At 48.3% G+C, this 26,641-nt stretch overlaps 1 protein-coding gene across 1 annotated transcript in view; it reads left to right on the plus strand.

Moving 5' to 3' along the window:
* The window catches only part of LOC310751074 (scavenger receptor class F member 2-like), a 55,868-nt gene extending 30,307 nt beyond the window's left edge, over positions 1–25,561 (plus strand). Inside the window, 6 exon segments of the mRNA XM_083589989.1 lie at positions 3,435–3,538; positions 4,511–4,628; positions 6,001–6,119; positions 18,960–19,112; positions 22,627–24,595; positions 24,769–25,561. Of these exon segments, the coding sequence (XP_083446115.1) occupies positions 3,435–3,538; positions 4,511–4,628; positions 6,001–6,119; positions 18,960–19,112; positions 22,627–23,804 (1,672 nt within the window). The 3' untranslated portion in view covers positions 23,805–24,595; positions 24,769–25,561.
* Positions 25,562–26,641: the final 1,080 nt, after the last annotated feature.

Consider the following 26,641-nt stretch of genomic DNA (forward strand, 5'->3'; position numbering starts at 1 on the left):
TCTTCCTCTCTTCCTTTTGTGGTTCTTTCCTCTCCACCACAAAAGTTGGAAGCAGGGATTTGTGCACAGCTTCCTTGGAAAGGAACACAGAGCAAAGTGTCCCGTTTGTCTGAAGAGGGCTCTTTGTTTCGATTTGGGTTTTTGTTGTTGTTTTTCCATCACAAAAAAGCTAAAGGATAGTTCATAGAGCTCCTACGGATGGTTTCATTGCCTCCCGCCATGCAGCCGTTGCACTGAACAGAATTTGTGCCAAGGTGCTGTTTTGTTTATTGATCAGAATTCATATATATATTGCCCCTTTCTAGAACAAACAACAACAATAACATAAGACCCTGGGGCTTACTCTCTTTCCTCTTAAAATAAAGCAAGGGCAACATCCATCTAAATAGACCTGCTTGCATTTTAGCTGAGCTTCCTTCTTCCGATGACCCTCCAAATTTGTTTTGGGTGTTCCTTCAACCCTCTGGAGCAGATCTGGGGTGGCAAAGAGGGAGGAGAGGGAGAGGAACTTCTGTCATGCAAGCAAAAATATTTGCACTAGTACAGTGTTTCCCAAACTTTGGTTTCCAGCTGTTTTTTGGACTACAATTCCCATCATCCCTGACCGCTGGTCTTGCTAGCTGGGGATGATGGGAGTTGTAGTCCAAAAACAGCTGGAAACCCAAGTTTGGGAAATACTGCACTAGTAGCTCTGTTTAACTGGATGCCTCCCCAAGATTCTAGTCCTCATGGTTCAGAATAAAAACCTGGTTTAAATGGGAACGTAAGAACCTGCCTTCTGCCAAGTCTGACCATTGGTCCACCCAGCTCAGTTTTGTCCACACTGACTGGCAGCAGCTCTCCATTCAGCACCATGTTTTGAACTATAGTTCCCATCAACCCAGCACCATACACCCATACAAAGATTGCTTTGTTTTTTTATATATATAAACATTTTATTTGATTTTACAAATACAAAATTCCAACAATATCACAATTACACTCAAAATGCAAGATTCTCTTGACTCTCAGACTCCCACCCCCCCATTCCCTCCATGGATCTTTATGTTATCCTTTTCAACTGCATATTATCTCCTCCTCTATAGTTTCAATTTATTATCCAAAGTTTTGTTAACGTTGCAAGTGTTGTTAAAAACCTGCCGATGTTTTCATTTGTTTACAGCGGTCTCTCAGATAAAATGTAATTTCCCCCCGTTCTTTTTGAAAGCTCTCATCCGCTTGATTTCTGATTCTTCCAGTTGTTTTTGCCATTTCTGCATATTCCAGAAATTTAGTTTGCCCTTCCTCTCTGGTAGGGTCTTCTTTCCATCCCTGGACTAAAAGCATCCTTTTAGCCCACAGCAAATCCTGCTTTGAAAACCACCTGGACTCCTGACCATCACCACCTCTTGTGACAGCAGGTTCTGCAAATAAATTCCACGTTGTGCGAAGAAGTCCTTTAGAGCAGGCCTGCTTGCAGCTGCTCTGCGGGGCCATGAGTGGCCCCTACCCTTTTCTCTGCCAAGAGGCACGTGGCACCAGGGAGGCAGGAACCCTAGCCAGCGGGAGAGCTTTGGATGTTCAAGAGGCATGAAAATCCCTGACAGAATCTGATGGCTGTGGAATGGCAGCAGCTGCTCTCATCTGACATTCAGCCAGGAGCTTTGCAGCTTGGACCTTCCTTTAGCCGAAATACAGAAATGCAGAGCTGAAAGGAAACCCAAGGGCCACGCAGCCCAAACCCACACAATGCAGCGATCATACCCTGGCAGGTGACCACCCAACCTTTTGCCAGATGTTGTGCCAACCTGATACAATAATGGGATCGTAGCGATATGGGAAGCTGCTTTGTACTGAGTCAGAATCTCGGTCCATAAGAACATTGGAAGAGCCCAGCAGGATCACACCGGCGACCCAACTAGCCTAGTATCCTCTGCTCACAGTGGCCAACCAGACACCCATTATGGGAAGCCCAAAATCAGGACCTGAACACGAGGGCAGCCCCTTCCCCACTGCTGATTCCCAGCAGCTGGCCTTCAGATGTGACTTGCTCAATACTGTCTGCACTGACAGACAGCAGCTCTCCAGAATGCCTTTTTATTTTTTGTCAGCTGTCTTTGCATAGCTTTGCTGTAGAGAAAGAGAGCAACCCGTAGCCTTGTGTTGAATTGACACACATTTAATTGGGATGTAACCCATTCCTACACACAGACAGGTGATCATGGTTCCATTGTAACCATCCAGCCCCCAAAATTTCAACACTCTTTGCGATGGTTTGACACCTTTCCATTTTAACAGTACAAATTCTATAAACACCCTCCAGATCTCCTCAAAATCATTTCTCCTGCTTATTCCCCCCCATCTTACCTTAATGGCACATGTTGATTTATCATCAATAGCTATATCCCACACCTCTTCATACCATTCTTCCATTTTATGGTCTGCTTGCCCCTTCCACTTCCTAGCTATCATGATTCATGCAGCTGTCAATAAATCTGTGAGCAAGTCCTTCCCAGCCTGCGAACCTTCCACCCTATCGTAAATTGATAATAATGATACTTCTGGTCAACTTTAGACAGGTGATCATAGACCTTGAAGGCTGGGTTGTGGCCTTATCAGTTTTCTTTTCTGAGATTCAGCATGTTTCTAGTCCTCATGGCCAGGCATGGTCTTATCATTCCATTTCCCTCTGTCTCTCCTAACCCTTATTTTGTCTTTTGGCACCAGCTGGAAATTACAACATTCCAATATGCTTTCCGTTAGCACACCTTGGGTGATTTAATAGCCACCCCTGCTTCTGGAGGGGAGAGCAAAGGGTGACTTGCCTGCCTTCTCTCTCTCTTTTTCCCCACTCACCTGATAATTCCTTCCTCAGGTGTTGTGGGAATGTTCAGGGAGGCAGGAGATGCTATAATGTTTATTAATATCCTTCCTAGCTTGAGTCCTATAACTTAGCAGAGTTTTAACATTCCCCTTTAAACACACAGCAGGTAGCTGGTTGCAAGCTTGTTTAAGCTTCTCAATACTGATTCCTGGTAAGATCCCTTATTCCCCTATTAAAAGGATAAACATGCCACAATCTTATTAAAGGTATATAAAAGAAGTTTACTCACATCATCATCAGTTCACAGTTGGATCCCTAAAGTAAGATTTAGTTACAGATATATACATGTGAGTCTACCCCATATGGAGATAGTCTCTTTGGCCTCTGAAAAAAGCTGCTCCAATGAAGAGAGGAAGTCAAAGAGAGTGTGCGCGCTGCGTGCCTTGTGCTTTTGTTACCTGCACAGGTAAGGTCACGCCCACCTCTAGTCACATGCAAAAGGAAGTATGTCCCAGCCCAGGAGGAAACAGGAAGTTTTCGACTGGCTGGAACAAACATCCCCTTTGCATGTCCACTCTAGGCAAACAAGGAATGTTGTACTTGACTGCTACTTATGCATCACATCCCACAGGTGTAACGTGACGTGCCAAACTGGTCACTACGGGGTGAACTGTTCAGAATCCTGCAAGTGCCACGAAGATTCTTGCGACCCACTGACCGGATCTTGCCACATGGGTAAGTGGCTTGGGGGAACAGACATCGCCAGCATCCATCAGCTGAGTCGAATCCTGGGCTGCTAGTTCTGAACTGTTCCCATTGGGAAGTTTGGAGTCTGCAGAGTTCTATGGCAAGGCTCCCTCTGCAGGCTAACAGGACTAGTTTCCATCCTACCTAACTAGGGATGAGAGATAGAATTGATTCCATCTGCATTCAAAGTCAAACTTAACTAAATTGACCCCTTATTTAAAAAATAGTAATAATAGGTGAGTCGAAACACTACAAATTTTTGCCCTTCTCTGAATTTTGCAATGCAGTTCTGCAGCCAAGTCGGATAAATGCATAAGTTTGTGAAGGTGACATAGGAAAATGCATCATATTAGGGGGACTGTTTTGACAATTAGGCAATTTTGCATCCAAAAATGTAGTTTAAGTAGAAAGACATGCTAAAATGCTGTTGAATGAGGACTTTCTTATTTTTTATTTTAAAAAAAATGCAAACTGATGCAGAAATGTGGAGAACTGAATTTAAGATTGAGAAACTGAAAGTAATTGGAATTATGTGCCTGCCGAACCACTTAGAACTGCAGTGTCTGTTCTGCACGTTCAAGGAGTTAATCCTTTTGTGTGGCAGCACCTAGACTTTGGAACTCCCTGCCCCTTTACAATCAGGTAGCTGCCATCACTGTGTTGTTGTTTTTCAACACCTGCCAAAAACCTATTTTACTTATTTCAGCAAGCCTACCTGGATGTGTAAAGTTGACATACATTTTAATAGGTTAATTTTATTTTATAATATTTTTTTCACGGGGGGCTGTTGTTTCTTAATTTAATTTGTAACTCTGACTTTGATCAATGATTTCAATGCATGTTTTATTTCTGGGAACTGCTGAGAGTTGTTTACTTTACAATGGAGCAACGTACAAATTCCATTAAATAAATAAAATAAAACAAGAGGGGGGTGTTGTTTCTCTCCTGATTCCATTTCAGAGGCTAACCAGCGGATGGGTGTCATTGGAGCCGGTGCCCTCTTGGCCTTCCTCCTCCTCCTCCTCCTCTCCCTCCTGTGTTGCTGCTGCGTTTGCCGCAAGAAAGACCACTCCCGGGAGTAAGCATCAATGCTGGGAAGCCTGAGCCCATTGGCGGGGGGCTACCAAGGCTCCTTGGTGGGCAGGAGGGAGGGTGATTGAGGGGGTCTGGTCTGCTTCTGCCTAAGGTGTCTCCCTTTGGGACTTTTCAGTTTATAGAAAAGGTGAGCTAGAGGCCACATGATAATGAATAAAATTGTACACGGCAGGGGGAGAAATGTTTTCCTCCCTCTCTCATCACCCTAATAATAATAATAAATTTTATTTATATCCCACCCTCCCCAGCCGAAGCCAGGCTCAGGGCTGCTAACAACAATAAAATAAAACCATTTCATTATAAAAGTAATTCAAATCAAATTGATGGCAACCATTGGGCCAAAGTTCTGTGAAGATTGCCAAAGGAGGGAGTCAGGCTGTGCCCTGACCAAAGGCCTGGTGGAACAGCTCTGTCTTGCAGGCTCTGCGGAAAGATGTCAAGTCCCGCAGGGCCCTAGTCTCTTGTGACAGAGTGTTCCACCAGATTGGAGCCACAGCCGAAAAAGCCCTGGCTCTGGTTGAGGCCAGCCTAACCTCTCTGTGGCCTGGGACCTTCAGGATGTTTTTGTTTGAAGACCATAAGTTCCTCTGTGGGACATACCAGGAGAGGCGGTCCCGTAGGTACGAGGGTCCTAGGCTGTATAGGGCTTTAAAGGTTAAAAAAAACCCTAGAATTCGCAGACGCCCAACAAAGCTGCATGTTGGAAGATTCAGGACAGATAAAATTTGAGTCCTTCGCGTAGCTTCTTAAATTATGGTACTCCCTGCCACTTGTAGTTTAATGGTGAATTTGGGGTATAACGGAGATGCAAAAAGATTTGGTTTATTATAAAAGATGCAGGAGGAAAAGACTCACAACAGGACCCACAAAGGGGAAGAGGAAAGTCCAGGAGATTCTGTGGAATCTTGTTTGTTTTATATTATATATTGATATGTGATTGAAAATTTTTAATTTGAAAAACCAAATAAATAAATTTACAAAGATATGGTACTCCCTGCCACAGGGGGCAGTGATGTCCGACAAATTGGATGGGTTTAAAAGAGGATAGGAAGAATTCACATGTGAGAAGGCTGAAAGTAGTATAGGCCCTTCTGCCACCTCAAGACTCTACTACTTCCTCATTGTGCTTGCCCATATTGACCAGACACAGTGCCAGAAGAATCATAGAATTGTAGAGTTGGAGGAGCATCTTCTCCAACCCTCTGCAATGCAGAAAGAGGGGGCAACCCTAACAGAGTAGACAGACAGTAAAGCAAAGTGATGGGGGCCTTTGCCACCCTGGTCCCAGTCCATCTGCATCCACGCTGTTAACTTCTGCCAGGAGTCTAACCCAAAATGCACATCTTCCCTTGCAGCTCAAACCAGGACCCACCCCACAAGAAATCCCCAAGGCGTCTTTGTGGGAGGTTCAGCCGCATCAGCATGAAACTTCCACGCATCCCTCTTCGCCGCCAGAAGCTGCCAAAGGTTGTAGGTAAGGACCAGCCTCGGTTGTCTCCCCCCCCCAAGCTCCATTATTTTGTGTTCCCCACATCCTGTTAAGGGCCCCATAACTAACCATGGTTTGCATGTCTGACTGCGTGGCATCACGATCCCAGTGTAGACAAACGAATGATGAACAGGCGTGTGAGATTCAGAATTCTTGTCACGGTGACACAGAGGCTTAAACTAGGTTTGCAAATGTGTCAGGATCCATTCTGACAGTTCAGTCAGCGCCCCTGTGTCATGTCTTTGAATGGCTAAGCCCAGCCTGGTAGAATTAATCAGGGTTTGTTTTCTTGCAACAAACCACAGTGTAAAGCCACGGTTTGCTGTTAGCTCACAAACCATGGTTTGTTCCTAGCTACGGCTTTGTGTTATGTCAGAATACATCATCAGCCTTGCCTGACTGGGGGGGGGGGGTTGTGTGTGTGTGTTTTGCTCCACCAAGATACTCAATCAAGCTACAGAGGCACAAGGCAAGAGGGTTTGGTTACAGAAACTATGGCTGGTCTGCGAAACGTTTCATGGTTTGTTGGCTTGAACAAACCACAGTTGAGGCAGCCGTGTTTTAAATATGGGTGAGAATACAACCATAGAACAGGCTGCTTGGCACTGTGATGTCAACATGATCACTACGTGATCCCTGATTGGCTGGGATTTTAGCAGTGAGGAAGCCCTTTCAAATTTTATTGGGGAGGGGTTAATGTCTACAAAGCAACAGCAGACCAAGGAAACCATGGCTTGCAAACAGGCATGGGAAATGTGCAAAAAAGAGGGGGAGGTCATGGACCTCTCTGCCGCAGTCTTTGCTCCAAATATTAAACTTTGTGAAGCCTTTGGCTCAGCTCTGGTGGAAACATGATCCTGTCCCGTCTTTTAAGCAATTTCAAGCTGGTCAGGATTCTTTTGCACTCAGCTTTTCTGAGAGCTGCCTCCCCACCCACCCACCCCATCTCGGTCAGTGGAGCACAGTGGTACATCCCTGGCGCTGAAAAGCCTGCGGCTCAGAGCAGCAGCAACCATTTCCCCACTGAAACGATAACAAGCGCTGTGTTTACAGAAGCGCCGCTGGGCTGAGTTTCCCCCCCTCTTCTCTGAATAGAGGCTCCTTCTGTGAAGCAGAGGCCCAGGCTGAATGGGCCTGTGTTTCCCCATTTCCTGGCACTTCCCTGCTGCTTGGGGCTTTTGTATAAACGGGGCAGTGAGAGGCTCCCCTTTTGGCCTCTGCTGACTTTGGAGGCTGGAGCTGCTGACTGCTGCCTCTGCCGGAATCAGTGAGGAGGAGCCTGGGTTTGGACAGAGGCACTTCTGGGTCAATTCTGTATCCAGGGCAGCTGTCTACCAGCTTCATCTGATATGCCGGCTGAGACCCTATGCGCCTCCACAGTATTGCCAGAGTGGTGCATGTTCAGGTTACAGTGGTACCTCGGGTTAAGAACTTAATTCGTTCTGGAGGTCCATTCTTAACCTGAAACTGTTCTTAACCTGAGGTACCACTTTAGCTAATGGGGCTTCCTGCTGCTGCCACACGATTTCTATTCTCATCCTGAAGCAAAGTTCTTAACCCAAGGTAATATTTCTGGGTTAGCGGAGTCTGTAACCTGAAGCGTCTGTAACCCAAGGTACCACTGTATCTCCATCTTGGACTACTGCAATGCACTCTACATGGGGCTACCTTTGAAAGCAACTCGGAAACTACAACTAATCCAGAATGTGGCAGCTAGACCAGTGACTAGGAGCAGCCACTGGAACCATATAGCACCAGTCCTAAAGGATCTACATTGGCTCCCAGTACATTTCCAAGCACAATTCAAAGTCTTATACTGAATCAGACCATTGGCCCATCTAGTCCAGCATTGTTCGCACTGACTGGCAGCAGCTGCCCAGGGTTTCAGGCAGGGTTCTCTCCCAGCCCTCCCTTGATAAGCCACTGAGGACTGAATCTAGGCCTTTCTGCATGCAAAGCAGATGCAGTACCACTGAACTACATCCCTTATCCCCAAAGCAGCCATATTCATTAATTTAAATGGGTCAACTCTGAATATGACATTATTAGCTACAGCTCAAAATATTTTTTCTATATTACAAATGTTCAATGTGTCACTTGACTCATATCACCTCAACACACACAAGGAAAACCAGTTATGCTCCGGTTATCTCCCGCTTAGACTACCGCAATGCGCTCTATATGGGGCTACATTTGAAGGTGACCCGGAAACTACAACTAATCCAGAATGCGGCAGCTAGACTGGTGACCAGAAGTGGCCGCTGAGACCATATAACACTGGTCCTGAAAGACCTACATTGGCTCCCAGTAAGTTTCCGAGCACAATTCAAAATGTTGGTGCTGATCTTTAAAACCCTAAATGGCCTAGGCCCAGTATACCTGAAGGAGTGTCTCCACCCCCATCATTCAGCCTGGACACTGAGGTCCAGCTCCAAGGGCCTTCCGGCAGTTCCCTCATTGTGAGAAGTGAAGCTACAGGGAACCAGGCAGAGGGCCTTCTCGGTAGTGGCACCTGCCCTGTGGAATGCCCTCCCATCAGATGTCAAGGAAATAAAAAAAACTATACAGTTGTTTAGAAGACACCCAAGGCAGCCCTGTATAGGGAAGCTTTTAATGTTCGATGTCTTACTGCGTTTTAATTTCTTGGAAGCTGCCCAGAGTGGCTTGGGCAATGAGTCAGATGGGTAGCTTATAATATTATTATTATTATTATTATTATTATTATTATTATTATTATTCCCATTCCCAAAGGGGGTGAAAGACCATTTGTGCAAGAGTGGATAGCCCAGCTCAGAGCAGCTCTGCTCCTCCCCGCCCTCCTCTCTCTCTGCATTGCTTTTTGCTGTCTGCTAAACTAAACTAAACTAAAAGGGACGCGGGTGGCACTGTGGGTTAAACCACAGAACCTAGGGCTTGCCGATCAGAAGGTTGGGGGTTCGAATCCCCACGACGGGGTGAGCTCCCGTTGCTCGGTCCCTGCTCCTGCCAACCTAGCAGTTAGAAAGCACATCAAAGTGCAAGTAGATAAATAGATACCGCTCCAGTGGGAAGGTAAATGGGTTTCCGTGTGCTGCTCTGGTTCGCCAGTAGCGGCTTAGTCATGCTGGCCACATGACCCGGAAGCTGTACGACGGCTCCCTCGGCCAATAAAGTGAGATGAGCACCGCAACCCCAGAGTCATCCGCAACAGGACCTAATGGTCAGGGGTCCCTTTACCTTTACCTAAACTAAAAGCAATAGGAATAGTGCCACACTTCCTCCCAGCGTGTGTGAGACCCCCCCAGATGAGGATGAAGATGCATGCAGGAAAACAGCATCAGCACCAGGTGTGGGAAACTGCACCTCCTGGCTACCCGGCTGAGGTCGAGTTGGAAAAGGTTCAGAAAAGGTCGACCAAAACCATAAAGGGGATGGAGCGATTCCCCGGCAAGGAAAGGTTGCAGAGTTTGGGAGTTTTTAGCATAGAGCAGACACGTCCAACTCTCTAGAGACTGCGATCTACTCCCAGTACAGTGGTACTGCGGGTTACAGATGCTTCAGGTTACAGACACTTCAGGTTACAGACTCCGCTAACCCAGAAATAGTACAGTTTCAAGCTAAGAACAGTTTCAAGCTAAGAACAGACCTCCAGAATGAATTAAGTTCTTAACTTGAGGTATCACTGTATAATAAAACTGGCAATGATCTACCCATTGTCATTGCCAAGAGGTTTTTTTGGGGGGGGGGGCAGACCAGATTTGTTGAGCTTTTTGAGGGGGAGCATCGCCCAGAGTTGCTGAGCCTTTTAGGAAGGATTGACGAGAGTGGTTGAGCTTTTGTTGTTGAGCTATATTTTTGGGGGGGACGACTGCATTAAATCAATCACTAAACAGTCCGACGCCCTCCCTCATTCTCTCCCCTATGCCACCGCCGCTGGGAAGACAAGCTTTCACAGCTGTAGCAGCAGCAGTGGGACATAGAGTGGGGGTGGGGCGTGGCACAATCGATCAGGAGCAAACAGGCAATAACTTTTCTTAATCCAGCGATGGACCTGGAGCACTCCGGCAATCTACCTGTGGATCACACCTGGCCGGTTGGACATGTCTGGCATAGATGAAAAGGCAAGGGGTTGGACTTGATGGCCCTTGGGAGGTCCCTTCCAACTCTAGTCTTTATGGTTCTGTGATAGTCATTTGCGCCTCCGGCATCCCTTTGCCCCTCCTTGCCTTCTAGAGCGCACACACGCACCCCCTGGGAATCCCACTACCCCACAGGGGACGCGCCCACTTTGGAAACCAGACAACCCACCCTGGCAGCCGAGACCCTTGTGACATGAAGAAGTCGATTTGCATCTGCTCGCTCTCTCCTGTCTGCGGACACCCTCTCCGAGGCTGGCCTTCCTTCCCGCGGCTTCGCTCGACTGCCAGAGGGGCTGTTATTTCACTGGAATGAAATGCTTTGGTCACAGGCTCCTTTGTTTGCCTTGGCATGCAGGCTTCGCCATATGTTCTTTTTATCCATCCCTGACCGCGGAGGGCTGAGGTCCCGCGCAGCTGTAGTCGAGGACCAGGGGTGGGGGGGGTTGCAGGCTGGAGCCACTGGGAGACCAGGGCAAGCGGACCATCTCTCCCACCCACCCCTTTTAGGTTTCCATTTCTTCCCTTCCCCACCCCCCTTTCTTTCTGCAAAGCTGGCACAGTTTTTAAGAAGACAGCCCACGATCTACAGAAGAGGCCGTAGCAGCTCAGTAGCTGAGCGTCTGCTCTGCATGCAGAAGGTTCCAGGTTCAGCCACCAGTGGCATCTCCAGTGTTCCCTGCCTAAAACCCCTGGAGAGCTGCTGCCAGTCAGTGTAGGCAATATTAAGCTAGATAGAACAACACATTGTGGGTTTTCTGTGTGTTAGTGCTCCGAGCAAGCAAGCGCAGGATCTTGCATGCAGCCCGGTGCCTCCTGGGTGCCCACAACCAGCACATGAATTATTTTTTATTAGTTCATACAGCTACTTATAATAGATTTAGGTTTCTGGTCTTTTACCATTAGGTATCTTCAAGGCCATTTTCTGAAATGAGATTACTTTTGTCCTGCCACGGGATGCATCCAGTAAGGCATGCTCTTATACCGCTTTAAAGTCTCAACACATTGACCAAAAGTGCTCTTTCAAAATGGCAGAAAGGGCTGCCACATCCCCTTGCTGGGATGGAGCTGAGCAGCACAGCCCAAGCAACATTATTCCGAGAGAGAGCAACTTGCCTGCCTCTCCCTCCCTCCCTCTCACACACTATGACCTCCTCTGTGTGCAGCAACAGTGTTTGTCTCCAGCGTCTGGTGTTCCAAGATAGACTGCCCTGGCACATGGAGGTTTCACTGGGGGAGGGGATTATCTCGTTGCTCGTAGCAAGCAAGCAAAAAAAAAGCATGAGCTGCAAGCACCTGGGAGCTTTAAAAAATGCCCCCTCGATGCATAAACACCACCCACCTCCAGGCTCGCACAGGGTCTGCCCTGGAGTGCCCTTCCCAGATCTTATGCCCATTTGCCCTGGCTCTGTGAGGTAGAAGCAGACTCCTGAACAGGCCTAACCTTCCTGTTTGACGGCGAAGGAAGTCTCTGTTTATGCAGTAGCTGAGGAAGTTGCTTGTTCTGCCCGGAGCGGGTCAGCTCTCCTGTGGCCTTCAAAGCTGCTTTTGATCTGGTGGCGCTTTCACTATGAAGGCCTTTCGGTTTCCCCAGGAGGAGGAAGGGAAGTGAGGAGGAGAAGGAGGTGGTGGGTTGCCCGACAGCTCCTGCTCCTCCTCCCCTGAGCAGGAAATGGAAGATGGTGCCAGCCTTCTCTTTGGAACAGCAAATCCAGCAACAAGGCTTCAACATTGGTGCAGCAACTATGGACCATGCCATAGGGTGAGCATCAGAAGAGGCTGCTGGCTTAGGTCAGTGCATCTAGTCACACCTAGTCCAGCATCCTGTTCACACAGTTGCCAACCATGCCTCTTTTGGGAAACCTGTAAGCACAAGAGCTCTCTCCCTTCCTGCAGATCCTGGCAACTGATCTTCAGAAACATTACTTCCTCCAGCTGTGGAGAACAGAGCCATAGCCATCCTGTCCAGTAGGCGTTGGTAGCCGCATTCTCCATGAATTTATCCAATCCTCTTTTAAAGCCATACAAGTTGGTAGCCATCACTGCTTACAGTGGGAAAGAGTTTTAACTATGCTAGGTATGAAGAAGCTGGTCCTTCTTGTCTGTCCTGAATCTTCCGACATTCAGCTTCACTGGATGTCTACCAGTTCTAGCGGGGAGGAGCGGGTGGCACTGTGGTCTAAACCACTGAGCCTCTTGGGCTTGCCGATCGGAAGGTCGGCGGTTCAAGTCCCTGTGATGGGTGAGCTCCCGTTGCTCCTTCCAACCTTGCAGCTCGAAAGCATGCCAGTGCAAGTAGATAAATAGGTACCACTGCAGCAGGAAGGTAGACAGCATTTCTGTGCGCTCTGGTTTCCATCACTGTGTTCCGTTGCACCAGAAGTGGTTTAGTCCTGCTGGCCACTTGACCCGGAAAGCTGTCTGTGGACAAACGCCAGCTCCCTTGGCCTGAAAGCGAGATGAGCGCCACAACCCCATAGTCACCTTTGACTGGACTTAACCATCCATGGGTCCTTTACCTTTTACCAGTTCTAGCATTGTGGAAAATTTTCGCTCTCCACTTTCTCCATCATTTTCTAAACTTCTGTCATGTCGTCTCGTACTTGGCTTTTCTCTAAATTAAAAAGTCCCAAATGCTGAAACTGTTCTTCATTGGAAATTAAAGCACAAAACCGAAAGAGTTAAAAGGATTGTGGATGCCTACTGCTGTATAAATATTAAAAACAATGGAAATTTAATATTATGAAAACTATAGGTTTACATTATTTATTAAATTTATTAGTTGCTCCCCCCTTTTTGTTTTTTTACAAAAGCAACTTACAATACATATAGAAACAAGCACATACATTAAAACCGGTATAGAACAAAGCATAGAAAAATCTAAAAAGACATTCTTGTTTTTTAAAGGCAGGATTAAAACATTCCACCCACTGAAGAAGGTTGCAGAAAAATTAAAAACCAAAGCTCTGGCAGAAAGGGAATGTTTTCACCTGGCACTTGTAATGATGGCACGAGGCAAGCCTCCCTGTGGGGAGCATTCCACAAGTGGGGAGCCACCACTCAAAAGGCCCTTCCTTGTGTTGCCGCCCACCGGACCTCCCATAGAGGAGGCAGACGAAGAATGGCCTCAAATGATGAACACAATGTCCAGGCCAGTTTGTATGGGGGGAGGTTGTCCTTAACGTATTGGGGTCCTGAGCCACGTAAGGTTTTATAGGTCAAAATCAGCAGTTTGAATTCGGCCTGGAAGCTGATTGGCAACCAGAGCAGTTGGGCCAGAATTGGTGTGATGTGCTCAGTCCATCTTACCCCAGTGACCAACCTGGCTGCCGAACTCTGCACCAGGTTCCAAACTATCTTCAAGCGTAGCCCCACATATAATGCATTGCAGTAATCTAACCAAAAAGGTTACCAGAGCCATAGAGAACAGAAATAAATATTTTGGAGAAAACTAAAAACATCAGCCTGATGAAAAAATATATATTTACAGGAAACTTAAGTATCTTATCCATAGGATGTTTGTGAATATATGGCAAGTCTGGAGATATCTGTGTCGATAAGGAGGCAGGAAGCTCCCTTACATTGAGTCAGACCATTGGTCCATCTAGCTAAGTATTGTTGACACTGGTTGGCAGCAGCTTTCCAGAGTTTCAGGTGTCTCTCCCAGCCTTACCTGGAGATGCCAGGGTTTGAACCTGGGACCTTTTGCATGCAAAGCGGATGTACTGCTATCCTGCCCCCTCCCACCCTTGCCCTTCTTCTCTAACTTTAGGAAACAAGGGTTGAGACCTCCTCTGACTAGCGTTGGCCCAGGAGGCAGGCCAGTGAAAACGGGGATCTGTGGGGAGAAACGCTGTGGCTGGGAGGGGGGGTGGCGCTGGTTGGAAGCGAGAGGCCCGCAGGAAGCAGCACGGCGCTTTTGCAGCCGCTCTTGGCATGATTTATTTGGCAACGAGTCACCCAGAACCAGATGTCTGAGTGCCGAGCAACTACAGGAAACTCTGCATCCCTTGGGGGGCTCACTCTGCACAGAAGCCGCCCTGTTTGGGGTCTCCTTGGCCCAGGGGCTGTTCAGGCAGGCAGGTCCCAGTCTCGTTTGCAAAGCGTTATGCGGCAGGGGAAGGCTCAGCGGCCATGTTATTGTGCGAGTGCGCGGCGATTCGTTCTCCCAGCATCTTCATTCTCACTCTACAGTGGCTCCCGGGAGTTTTGCATTAAATTTATTTGTTTGTTTTTTTCAAATTAAAATTCCACAGAGATACAATCAAACGTAAATCATAAAAACAAGATTCCAAGGAATCTCCTGAACTTCCATCCTCCCCTTTGTGGGTCCTATTATTAATCATTTCCTCCTGCAGCTTTTATGATGATCCAAGTCTTTTACATCACCATTGTGTCCAGAATTCAGCCTTAAACTACAAGTGATATTCCAATCCTACTAACGATTTTAACTGTTTACGATGGTCTTTAAGATAAGTTATAAATTTCCCCCATTTCTTATTAAAGTTTTGATCTTCCTGATTTCTGATTGTTCCGGTCATTTTAGCCATTTCAGCAGAATCCATCATTATGCCAGCTGCTGAGAGTTTTCCTTCTTCTCTTATAATGCCAGAACCATACAGGACCCATCCAAGGAAGCTAAACACTGGAAGATTCAGGACAGATGAAAAAAAAGAGTGTTGTTATTTTTCATCACACAGCACAGAGTTAAACTATGGCATTTGCTCCCACAAGAGGCAGGGATGGCCACCAGTTTGGATGGCTTTAGAAGAGGGCTAGAAAAATTCAGAGGAGAAGCCTATCCATGACAGCTGTGCTCTGTCTACACTGTTGCAGGCAGTGTGCCTCTGAATATCAGTTAAGAACATGAGGAGAGCCTGCTGGATCAGGCCAATGGCCTATCTAGCCCAGCATCCTGTTCTCACAGTGGCCAACCAGATGCCTCAATGGGAAACCCAAAATCAGGATTGGAGTGCAGTATGTTGTTGTTCTTTAGTCGTTTAGTCGTGTCCGACCCTTCGTGACCCCATGGACCAGAGCACGCCAGGCACTCCTGTCTTCCACTGCCTCCCGCAGTTTGGTCAAAATCATGCTGGTAGCTTCAAGAATACTGTCCAACCATCTCGTCCTCTGTCGTCCCCTTCTCCTTGTGCCCTCAACATCAGAGTCTTTCCCAACATCAGGGTCTTTTCCAGGGAGTCTTCTCTTCTCATGAGGTGGTCAAAGTATTGGAGCCTCAGCTTCAGGATCTGTCCTTCCAGTGAGCACTCAGGGCTGATTTCCTTCAGAATGGAGAGGTTTGATCTTCTTGCAGTCCATGGGACTCTCAAGAGTCTCTTCCAGCACCATAATTCAAAAGCATCAATTCTTCGGCGATCAGCCTTCTTTATGGTCCAGCTCTCACTTCCATACATCACTACTGGGAAAGCCATAGCTTTAACTATACGGGCCTTTGTCAGCAAGGTGATGTCTCTGCTTTTTAAGATGCTGTCTAGGTTTGTCATTGCTTTTCTCCCAAGAAGCAGGCGTCTTTTAATTTCGTGACTACTGTCACCACCAGCAGTGATCATGGAGCCCAAGAAGGTAAAATCTCTCACTGCCTCCATTTCTTCCCCTTCTATTTGCCAGGAGGTGATGGGCCCAGTGGCCATGATCTTAGTTTTTTTGATGTTGAGATTCAGGAGCGCAATATACCCTGCTCTATAGTTTCCAGAAACTGGGATTCAGAAGCATTGCTGCCCCTTACCTCACATCTCCTGTCAGCCAAGCCCAATTTTCTTATCTCTTGTGGATAAGCTTCAGTGCCTTGTGTGCAACTTCTCATTTCCTAGGACAGCCAAATTCAGCAGGCGGCATAAACCCTCTTGAGGCAGTCCTTAGCCAGAAAGGGAGAGGGCACCCTCTGCTGTTAGAATAAATTAAAAGTTTCTCTTCTCTTTCTGAGGACTTCTGGGTCTCTCTTAATCATCCTGAGTTTAGGATGACGGTTCCTCCTTGAAGCCAGCCTGCTTATTCAAGCATTCAACCTGATTTGGTCGCACAAAGCTTTTGTGGAGGTTAGCCCAATTCCTGGTCTTCACTGAGCATTCATTCTGATTGTGTGTGGGGAGGTTAATGAAAATACTCTCGATAAAAATCCAGAATCATTATTATTAAAAGAAAATACCGAGCAGTGCAATCTAAAAATTAACACAGATATAAATGCTGTCAATGAAACTCCTGTCAAAGTACTAATATAAAATACCGAGCAGTGTGATATTGTTGTTGTTGTTTAGTCATTTAGTCATGTCCGACTCTTCGTGACCCCCTGGACCAGAGCACGCCAGGCGCTCCTGTCTTCCACTGCCTCCCGCAGTTTGGTCAAACTCATGCTGGTAGCTTCGAGAACACTGTCCAACCATCTCGTCCTCTGTCGTCCCCTTCTCCTTGTGCCCTCCATCTTTCCCAACATCAGGGTCTTTTCCAGGGAGTCTTCTCTTCTCATGAGGTGGCCAAAGTCTTGGAGCCTCAGCTTCACGATCTGTCCTTCCAGTGAGCACTCAGGGCTGATTTCCTTAAGAATGGAAAGGTTTGATCTTCTTGCAGTCCATGGGACTCTCAAGAGTCTCCTCCAGCACCATAATTCAAAAGCATCAATTCTTCAGGGATCAGCCTTCTTTATGGTCCAGCTCTCACTTCCATACATCACTACTGGGAAAATCATAGCTTTAACTATACAGAACCGGCAAGCCACTCCGGTATCCCTGCCAAGAAAACTCCATGGACAAAGACAACAGGCATATAAAAGTGCAATATTAAGAATTAACAATCAGGGACTGCAACTCCGATCAGCAGTTGGAATGAGAGGTTGCTACTTATGGGTGCATACGCTGGCACCCCCCACCCCTTTTTGCTTCTGGCTGAATAAGTTCTGCAGGTTTTGTGTATTATTCCAAAAACATTGACTGCAGGTTGCAGTGGGTCAAAAGAGACGGATGTGCACGTCTCCACGCCGTGAGAAACAGCACCACTCCCTTAAACCACTTTCAGCTCTCTTGGAAGCCAGTGTCTGTGAGGTCCAGATAGATGCTTGCCTATGGCCTGTAATTCTTGCCTCTGCCTCTGGGTGAGCATGATGCGAATGAGTTCTCTCCTTCTGGGGCTCTTCATCCATCCCGAATGCCTTGCGCTGGTACAAAAGGGAGGGGGATCCACCCAAGAAGAGTTGTGGGCTGGTAACTTTTGCAGGAGTTTGTGATATATTCTAGGTTCCCTCCCTTTCTGGGGGTTTTGAAGAGATGTTCTTAGAATGCATGGAAAGAAGAAAATCCAGTGTGGCTACTGAATGTAAACTTCTGGTTGGAAGAGGTGCAAAAAGCGGCAACTAAATGAGAGATGAAACACCTTTGAAGGCTACAGTGTTTGCAGGCAGCATCAACCTGAAGGCACCATAGGCCATTTTTCCTCAACCTGATGGCCTTCAGAGGTTTTGGTCCACAGCTGCCATCATCTCTGCCCAGCAGAGGATGTGAGGCCTCATCAGCATATAACACCTGCACTCAGAGATCTGCATTGGTTTCCAACTTGCTACCTGGGCAAGTTCAAGGTGTTAATATTAGTATATACAGCCCTTAACAACTTGGAACCAGTTTACCTATGAGGTCGCTTTCCCCCATATAGGCCCACTCGACTGTTTCCATCCGTGGAACTGTGGCTGTCACAGGTGCCAGATAATACCCGTTCTACATCTGTAACAAATGTGTTTGCATGGCAGCACATGCACTCTGGAACTCCCTGACTATTGACTGTACTCTTTTAGGCACCTTCAAAAAAAAGAAGTTGTTTAAACAAGCCTACCAGACATGTGGAATGTTGGTGTATGTTTTGCTGTTTCTAGTTTATTGCTGATTTATATATATTTTTGGCTGCTTTAAACATTTTTTATTGATTTTTTTTGTTCTTTGTTAACTGCTTTGAGGTTTTGTTTTTTATTTTGCAATCAAGCAGTATATACATTGTGTGTGTGTGTGTGTGTGTGTGTGTGTACACCGCTTGATTGTAAAACAAAAACAGAATCTCAAAGCAATTTAAAAGGAAAAAAAATCAGTAATACACACACATACATACACACACACACACAATAAGGGCTATGGGTTCCCCACCGTTGTTCTAGCCTGATGAAGAATTGTGGAAAACTGAAAAGCTTGCACACTAATTTTTGGTGAGATTTCAGTTGGCCTAATAATCAAGGGAATCTGGTCTCTCGGGTGTGGATTTCGTTTCCTTCTGAGCCAACATGGCTACTTTCCCCCCTCTTGTTCTTCTTTTCATTGCTTTTTTCCAGTGCTGGATTTACGTATAAGCTAAACAATCTATAGCTTAGGGCCCCACTCTCTTGGGGGCCCCCCAAAAATTAAAGGAAATGAAACTGGATGTACATTTCCACAATATAAGATAAAAAACAAATAAAATAAAACCTACATACAGTAATAGAGTTTTGTAGGCTCCTATTTGTTATATGCAAATGGCTTTAGATACCTATTAGGTGTATAAATTACCATATATTCAACACAAAAAAACAGTGACAATTTGTTGTTGACAAAGGACAGCTGGACATAGAAAGGGCCCCATTACCGTCAGTAGCTTAGGGCCTCATCAAACCTAAATCCGGCCCTGCTTTTTTCAGATGCAGACCAAGAACCTCTTTCTCAACCTTTTCTCTGTGTTGCAGTGGCTCATCATGACCTGGAGAACACCATGAACTGCAGCTTCATTGAGCCCCCATCGGTGGTGGAGCAGCCGTCGCCCTCATGGTCCTCCCGGGGCTCCTTCTCGTCCTTCGACACTACGGATGAGGGCCCCGTCTACTGCGTGCCACACGAAGGTGAGCAGGGCAAAAAGGCAGGGCTCTGGGGAACCCCAGTACAATGGCAGTCCAGACTTTTGGAGTCTCAACGGGCGCATCTGCCGTAAAAACTTGCCACCTTCTTACAGCATCCCCTGCTGCCATGGCTTCTTCCAAAGTAAAAACCTTAGCTGAAATTAATTTATTGCATTTATATCCCACCTTTCGTCTCCAAGGTGGCACACACTGTACTTCTTCCCCTTCCCATTTAAGCCCCACAACAACCCTGTGAGGTAGGTTAGGCTGAGAGGTGGGGACTGGTCCAAAGTCGCACCCGGTGGGAATTTGGCCTCCCAGGTCCTAGTCTGATACTCAAACCACTACATCACCCTAGATCTTTAGGCCAGGACAAATTATTATTATTATTATTATTATTATTATTATTATTATTATTACTACTACTACTATTATACCCCATCCATCTGGCTGGGTTTCCCCAGCCACTCTGGGCAGCTTACAACACAAAAAATTGTAAAACATTAGACATTAAAAACTTCCTGATACAGGGCTGCCTTCAGATGTCTTCTAAAAGTTATTTATCTCCTTGATATTTGATGGGTGTTCCACAAGGAGGGCACTACTAGCAAGAAGGCCCTCTGCCTGGTTCCCTGCAACCTCACTTCTCGCAGTGAGGGAACCACCAGAAGGCCCCCGGAGCTGGACCTCAGTGTCCGGGCTGAACGATGGGGGTGGAGACACTCCTTCAGGTATACTGGGCCTAGGCCATTTAGGGTTTTAAAGATCAGCACCAACATTTTGAATTGTGCTCGGAAACTTACTGGGAGCCAATGTAGGTCTTTCAGGACCAGTGTTATATGGTCTCAGCGGCCACTTCTGGTCACCAGTCTAGCTGCCGCATTCTGGATTAGTTGTAGTTTCCGGGTCACCTTCAAAGGTAGCCCCATACAGAGCGCATTGCGGTAGTCTAAGCGGGAGATAACCGGAGCATAACTGGTTTTCCTTGTGTGTGTTGAGGTGATATGAGTCAAGTGACACATTGAACATTTGTAATATAGAAAAAATATTTTGAGCTGTAGCTAATAATGTCATATTCAGAGTTGACCCATTTAAATTAATGAATATGGCTGCTTTGGGGATAAGGGATGTAGCTCAGTGGTACTGCATCTGCTTTGCATGCAGAAAGGCCTAGATTCAGTCCTCAATGGCTTATCAAGGGAGGGCTGGGAGAGAACCCTGCCTGAAACCCTGGGCAGCTGCTGCCAGTCAGTGCGAACAATGCTGGACTAAATGGGCCAATGGTCTGATTCAGTATAAGACTCAGTATTGGGAAGGGCTATGGTTCACTTGTAGAGCTTCTGCTTTGCTTGCATGCATGGGGTCTCTGGTTCAATCCCTAATGGCTGGTGGAGAACCCACCTGAAATCTTGCAAAGAAGCTGCGAGTCAGTATAGACAATACTGAACTTGATGGCCCAATTGTCTGCTTCCTACATTTCTACCTTAAGCCATAGACTCATAAAATTGTAAAGTTGCAAGGGGCCACAAAGACCATCCAGCCCAACCCCTTCCAATTCAGGAATTATTTTGCCCAAAATGGGTCTCAAACCCACAACCCTGAGATTAAGACTCTCATACTGTACCTAAGGAGTTATCCCATTCATTGCAATGAATATTTTCTGAAGAGGACGTCAGCAGACCCTGATGTCATCTCTAAGCTTTCATCTGCGGCACTGAGGACTAGAACCCTTAAAAAAGAGAGCTGGGGTTGTCTGGAACTGGGATGGGTGCATTGGTGCTTACAGTGCTTGAAGTCCACATTCCCATCTTGCAGCCTAACCATAGCCAGGAGGTTAAATTGCTATACCAGCCGCTGAGCTCCTTTCTTTTCCCTCTTCCTTTAATTTTGGCAATCGTTACAGAGCAAAGGAATTTGGCGTGAGCCCAGCTCCACCGCAACCCTTCTGCAGCAAATAGCAGGCCTTCGTGAAATAGCCCTGTAATGACTAAAGAATTCTAAGGCCACACATGCGTGACTCCAAAAGAGAGGGAGAAAAAAGAAAACAGAAAACCATAATTGCCAGGCAGAGAGTTTCCCACCAGTGGAAATTAACTCCTGGTATCCCAGTCCTTTATTTCCACAGGTAGAAAAAAACCAATGAGGCACCCAACTCCCCCATTGGACTCCCACCAGCCCCAGCCAAAGAATGGGGCTACTGGATTAGGCCAAAGGCTCACATTTAGTCCAGCATCCTGTTCTCACTGTGGCCGACCAGATGCCTCTTCTAGAAAGCCCAAAAGCAGGACCTGAGCTCTATGGCTGATGGGAGTTGTAGTCTAAAACAGCAGAAGTGCCACTGGTTTGAGAGAGGCTGCCTTGACACATCTTACAAAATGGGGGGGGATGGATCAAGTGCCGCCCCCCTTCAAGCAGAATTCACGCATAGCTTCATTTATGCCAGGGATGGTAAACCCATGACCTCCAGATGTGGTTGAACTCCACTTCCCATCATCCCCAATCAGCACAGTCAGGGGTATGAGGTATCATTTATTACGTGCCCTTACCCCAAGGGCCCAGGATGAGCCACAGCTATTTAAAATAAAAGATTAATAATAGTTTTAAGTCATCAGAATAAGTTGAGTCCTGAAAATATACGTCTCAAGTGCCAAAGGTCAGGATAAAGAGGTGCATCTTCAGCACTCAACAAAAACTGCACAGTGAATGTGGCAGCTGCACCTCTGTGGGATGAGAGTTTCACAACTTAGGGGCTGCCCCAGAGAAAAACCTCTCCCAAGCTACAGATAGCTGCAAGCTTCTGAGGTTACTGGAACTACCAAGAGGGCCCCCTCTGCTGAACTTAATGACTGAGAGGCTCTGTCAGGAAGGAGTTTGCCTTTCAGATATTTGGGGCCTAAGTTTGCTCCGGGCTTTAAACACCAGCATGAGCACCATAAATTGGACCTGGAAACAAACTTGGCAACCAGTGCAGCTGTTTAGAAACAGGGGTTATATGAGATCTAAACAGAAACCCAGCCAGGAACTCGGCTACTGCATTTTCAACAGGCTGAAATAGTCTTTGAGGGCAGCCCCACCTAGAGCACATTGCAGCAATCCCATCTGTAGTCCCATGTCACAGGCGCACCCCAGACACAGCAGATAGTTAACTACCTCCTCCTGATGGACTGCATGCATGCAGCTGGAGATCCCCTCCTGGTTCTGGGAGATAGGGGTGCAGGAGAGGGTGGGGAAGCACCCGGCCCTTCACTTGCCAGCCCTGCAACTTCCTCCTCTTCCTCCATCTCTGAATCTCCCCCTGTCTCTGATTCTTGCCCGCTGGCTGGTACAGATCCCCACAAATCACTGCCCCCTCTCTCCTGAGACAAGACTCCAGACCCCCTTTCCTCAATGCACACTTGTCAGTCCCTGGCATCCCAACAACACCTGGAGGGCCACAAGAGTCCTCCATCCTTGTGGGATTTTGAAAACCTGGCTCCACACTGACCCCTAATGACCCCTGCCTGCTTTCTCTCTGCAGAGAGTGTGAGCGACAGCAAGGACAGAGTTTCCGCGCCCTGCAACCCAGTGGAGAAGGTGGCACCACCCATCAGCGAGGAGGAAGCCGGAGAGTACACCGTCTTGAAAGAGAGCCCCTCCATCCCAGTGGACAGCAGCGAGACGCCCTTGCTCAAATCCTCTGACAGCGAGCGCTCCTCTTCCGGGTCTGGCTCGGTCAGCGGGGCCCTCTACGCCCGGATCGCTCGCCTCTCCAAGCAGTCCAGAGACGAGGATGACAACGCAGGTGCCGCCAAGCCCCCGTCGCCGGAGAGAGCCAAGCCCCCTCCGCCGGACCCCTCGACAAAGCCCAAAGTCTCTTGGATCCACAGCAAGTACAGCTCCAACCAGTCCAACTCCCTGCCCGCCATCGGGATGGCTGACCTGACGGAGCACAAACAGGGCTTGGCGAAGAGAAAGAGGAGCCCCAGCGAGACATCAGCCGGGGTCCATGGCAAGGTGCCTGCCGCCAGGGGCAAAGAGAAAGCCCCGAAGCACCCGAGGGAGCTGAGCTCCCCCGAAGGCAAGGCCCTCTCCCTGTCCGGGGAGCAGCTGTCCCCGTCCAAGCTCAAGCAGAGGCACAAGGCCAGCGCGGAGCACATGGAGAACATCAATGGGGCTGTCCAGAACGTGATCAAGAAGATGGGCAGTTACGCTCCAGACCGGAAAGGGAGCGATGCCCCCAAAAGCCCCAGCCACAGCAAACTACGCTCCGAAGTCATTCACCCCCACCTGTCTTCAGAGGCAGCCACACTGCTGGCGGCACAGCTGAAGGAAAAGACTCAGAGCCTAAACCGGGGTGATGGGGGCACACGGCAGAACGGGGTAAGCCCCCTGCCGGCCCAGAGGGAGAAGCCCACCCCGCCGCAGAAGGCCAAGCGCTCTGTGGCCGCCGGCAGCCAGAAGTCCAGCAAGCCCTTGCTGCCGACCTCCCCGAACTTGCAGAAACTGATCAGCCCTGTGGCAGAGGCGCCAGCCGGCGAGCCCAGAAAGGCGGAAAAGCCCAGCTCCGGTGGCAGCCAAGAGCCAACGACGCCTGTGGCCGGGGACCAGGTGGTCAAGAAAACGCCCATCAAAAAGCCCCCCAGGAAGAAGAGCAGAGAAGCCGCCATGGAGCAGCAGCCCAAAGCGGCCACCACGTCACCTCAAACCGTGCAGTAGAAGGTGGCCACGTTACTAAGAGAGGACTGCACACACAAACAAACAAACAAAGGAAGTGAGGATTGGGGGTTGTGGGGGAAGCACACAACTTGTCTCGGGGGGAGCCAGGAGACTGGCAAAGACCCTTTTGAGGGTGCCCCCCACCACTGAGACGCGGACCCTATTGACAACAGAGGCCTTCTCCCTCGCCCCCCACCGACAGCATAACCAAAGCACTTCTGATTTTGCTCCCCCCTTTGTGGAGTGGGAAAGGGATTTTGTGGACCAAGCGCTGGGCGCCTGGGGCTCGGGGAGGGAGAGGGCTTAGCAGGGTGGGTCGGGTGGCTTTTATTTGTACCAGTATTATAATTGCGTATGCCATGCTTCTCTCCCCTAGGGATTTCCAAGTTGCTATAACCTGCATCAATGGAGTCGCTGGCTTTCAGGTTCTGAGCATGGTGGTCGCAAAAGGCCATGGCATAAGCTCCACGGGGCAGAGACCTTTGCCAATCTGCTGCCCTGCTTCCCGACGTCCTGGGCTATCGCTCACATAAAGCCCCAAGCTAAACATCCGCCTGATGCTGGGGCTGTGATGGGGCCATGCTGACCCGGGCTGGTTGTAGAATCATAGAACTGGTGAGCTGGAAAGGACCAAAGGGGGTCATTCAGTTCAATGCCCAGTGGGAATCACAGCTAAAGAATCCCTGACAAATGGGCATCCAACCTGTGTTTTAAAAACCTCCAATGATGAAAGCCCACCACCTTCTGAGGGAGTGCATTCCACTGTCAAACAGATCTCACCGTCAGAAACAGTGGCGTAGCGTGGGTTGTCAGCACCCGGGGCAAGGCAAGTAATTTGCGCCCCCTAACCCGTGGATTTTAGTAGGGGCAGAGAGCTGCGAGTGTGAGCGTGCGCCCCCCCAGATGTTGCACCCGGTGCGGCCGGGCCCCCCTGCACCCCCACGCTACGCCACTGGTCAGAAAGTCCTTAATGCTGAGTCGGAATCTCCTTTCTGGTCATTTGAATCCACTGGTTCAGATCCTTCTCTCTTGAGCAGAAGAATACAAGCTTGCTCCCATCTTCCCTGTGACAACTCTTCAGATATTTGAAGATGGCTCTCGTGTCACCTCTCAGTCTCCTCCAGGCTAAACATGCCCAACTTCCTTAACTCATAAGGCTTGGTTTCCAGACCCTCAATCATCTTGGCTGCCCACCTCTGCCCACATTCCAGCTTGCCACTATCCCTCTTAAACTGTGGTGGACACAGGTGGGGTCTGACCTAGGCAGAATAGTGTGGTGCTATGACTTCCCTTGATCTCAACCCTGGACTTCTGTTGCTGCAGCCTAGAACTGCATTAGCAGTTGATGGGAGATACAGGTCAGAGGCGCGCAAGGGGGCATCAGGTTGGCAAAGGAGGCTGCTCTGCGGGCATAGAGGCGGGAGGCAACTTTCCTTTCAAGCTGGCCATGTGTGCAGGCCTCGCACTGGCCTGGAGCTTCAGCACACCCAGTCTTGGGATAGCATCCCAGACCTGACTGGGCATGCCTTTTGCTGGAGCTTTTTCACCCTGTGGTGCCAATATGGGCACATCCTCCCTTGCAGCCGTGCTGCCTCGAGCTGGCTTCGATGGACACCCTGCCCCCCCCTTTTTTTGCATCAGTGGTTCTGGCCGCCATAAGAGGCCGCCTGTCCTGGCTACGACAAGGGCAGTTTGGTACACAAGTCTAGCGTCTCCATTGAAAGCTTCCTCCATTAAAAAGAAACGGTGTATTTCTATCTCCGTGTGTGGTTTCGGTGCCTGTGCTTTGGCCTTTCCTGACCTCTTCTCCTGGCAGCTGTCTACTCTCCTGCCAACTGTTTGGACCCTTCCCTGCAATCTGGTAAGAGTCGGCTGGCCCTCCAGCACACCTGAGATCAGCACCCTCAAGGAACCATGGCAGGTGGGGTGGCGAGAGCCGCTGTGCTGAATCTCCCACAGTGCCCTGGGGCAACTGCCATGTTGGTTTGGCCATTCCAAATGGCACCTTACAGCAGCCCACTGATGCTGCAGGGATGAGTGCATAAGCATGTCCAGGTCCACTTTTTTTGACCCAGGAGCCACATCCAGAGAAGAAGAGCTGCCCTTTATTAGAAGGCTATGGTCATCAACCAAATGGTGTCTCCACGTATGTTGGGACTAGGCTCCTTTTTGAAATCCTGAAGAGCCACAGCCAGTGACAACCGCCATGAGTTTTGGGCTACAAGCCCTATCAGCCCTAGTCAGCATAGCCCAATGGCCAGGAAAGATGGGGAATTGTATTCTGCAGAAACCTGGAGGGCCCCTGATTAGCGACTCCTGATGTCGATACTGGGTTAAATGGACCCATGCTCTGACTTCCTACGATCCTAAATGCAGGTATGTAGTCAAATATACACATCCTCAGCTTCACAGAACTATAAAAGCCCTGCAGGGCTATATTGCCAGTAGCTGCAGGTTCAGGTGTGCAGGGTACCTTCATGATAGTCACACCCATGCAAGATAATCTGCTACTCTTCCAATAATTAGGGATGCATTGAAGATCTCCATGTGTTGCCTTTCAGATAGATTTGCTATTTTCTGTGCACACGCACAGGCAAACAATTTTTAGTGCTCCAGTATCTTCTCCCAGAGAGACCCAAGTTGTGTTTAACGTGAAGCTCTACTGTGTGGAGCAGAACTTGCACTCGCCGTTCTCTTGCAACTGAAGCACCGTGCATTTTCAGGGTTCCTAGATGCTTCACATTGGAGCGTATAGAACAACTCCGTGTTCTTCATGCATGTCTTCCCCTGGAGTGGCCCTAGGAGCCCATTCTTAGGGGCTGACTTGCCTCCTGGTG

This window comes from Podarcis filfolensis (genome assembly GCF_964270895.1).
Source record: "Podarcis filfolensis genome assembly, chromosome: 16".
Lineage (NCBI taxonomy): Eukaryota > Metazoa > Chordata > Lepidosauria > Squamata > Lacertidae > Podarcis > Podarcis filfolensis.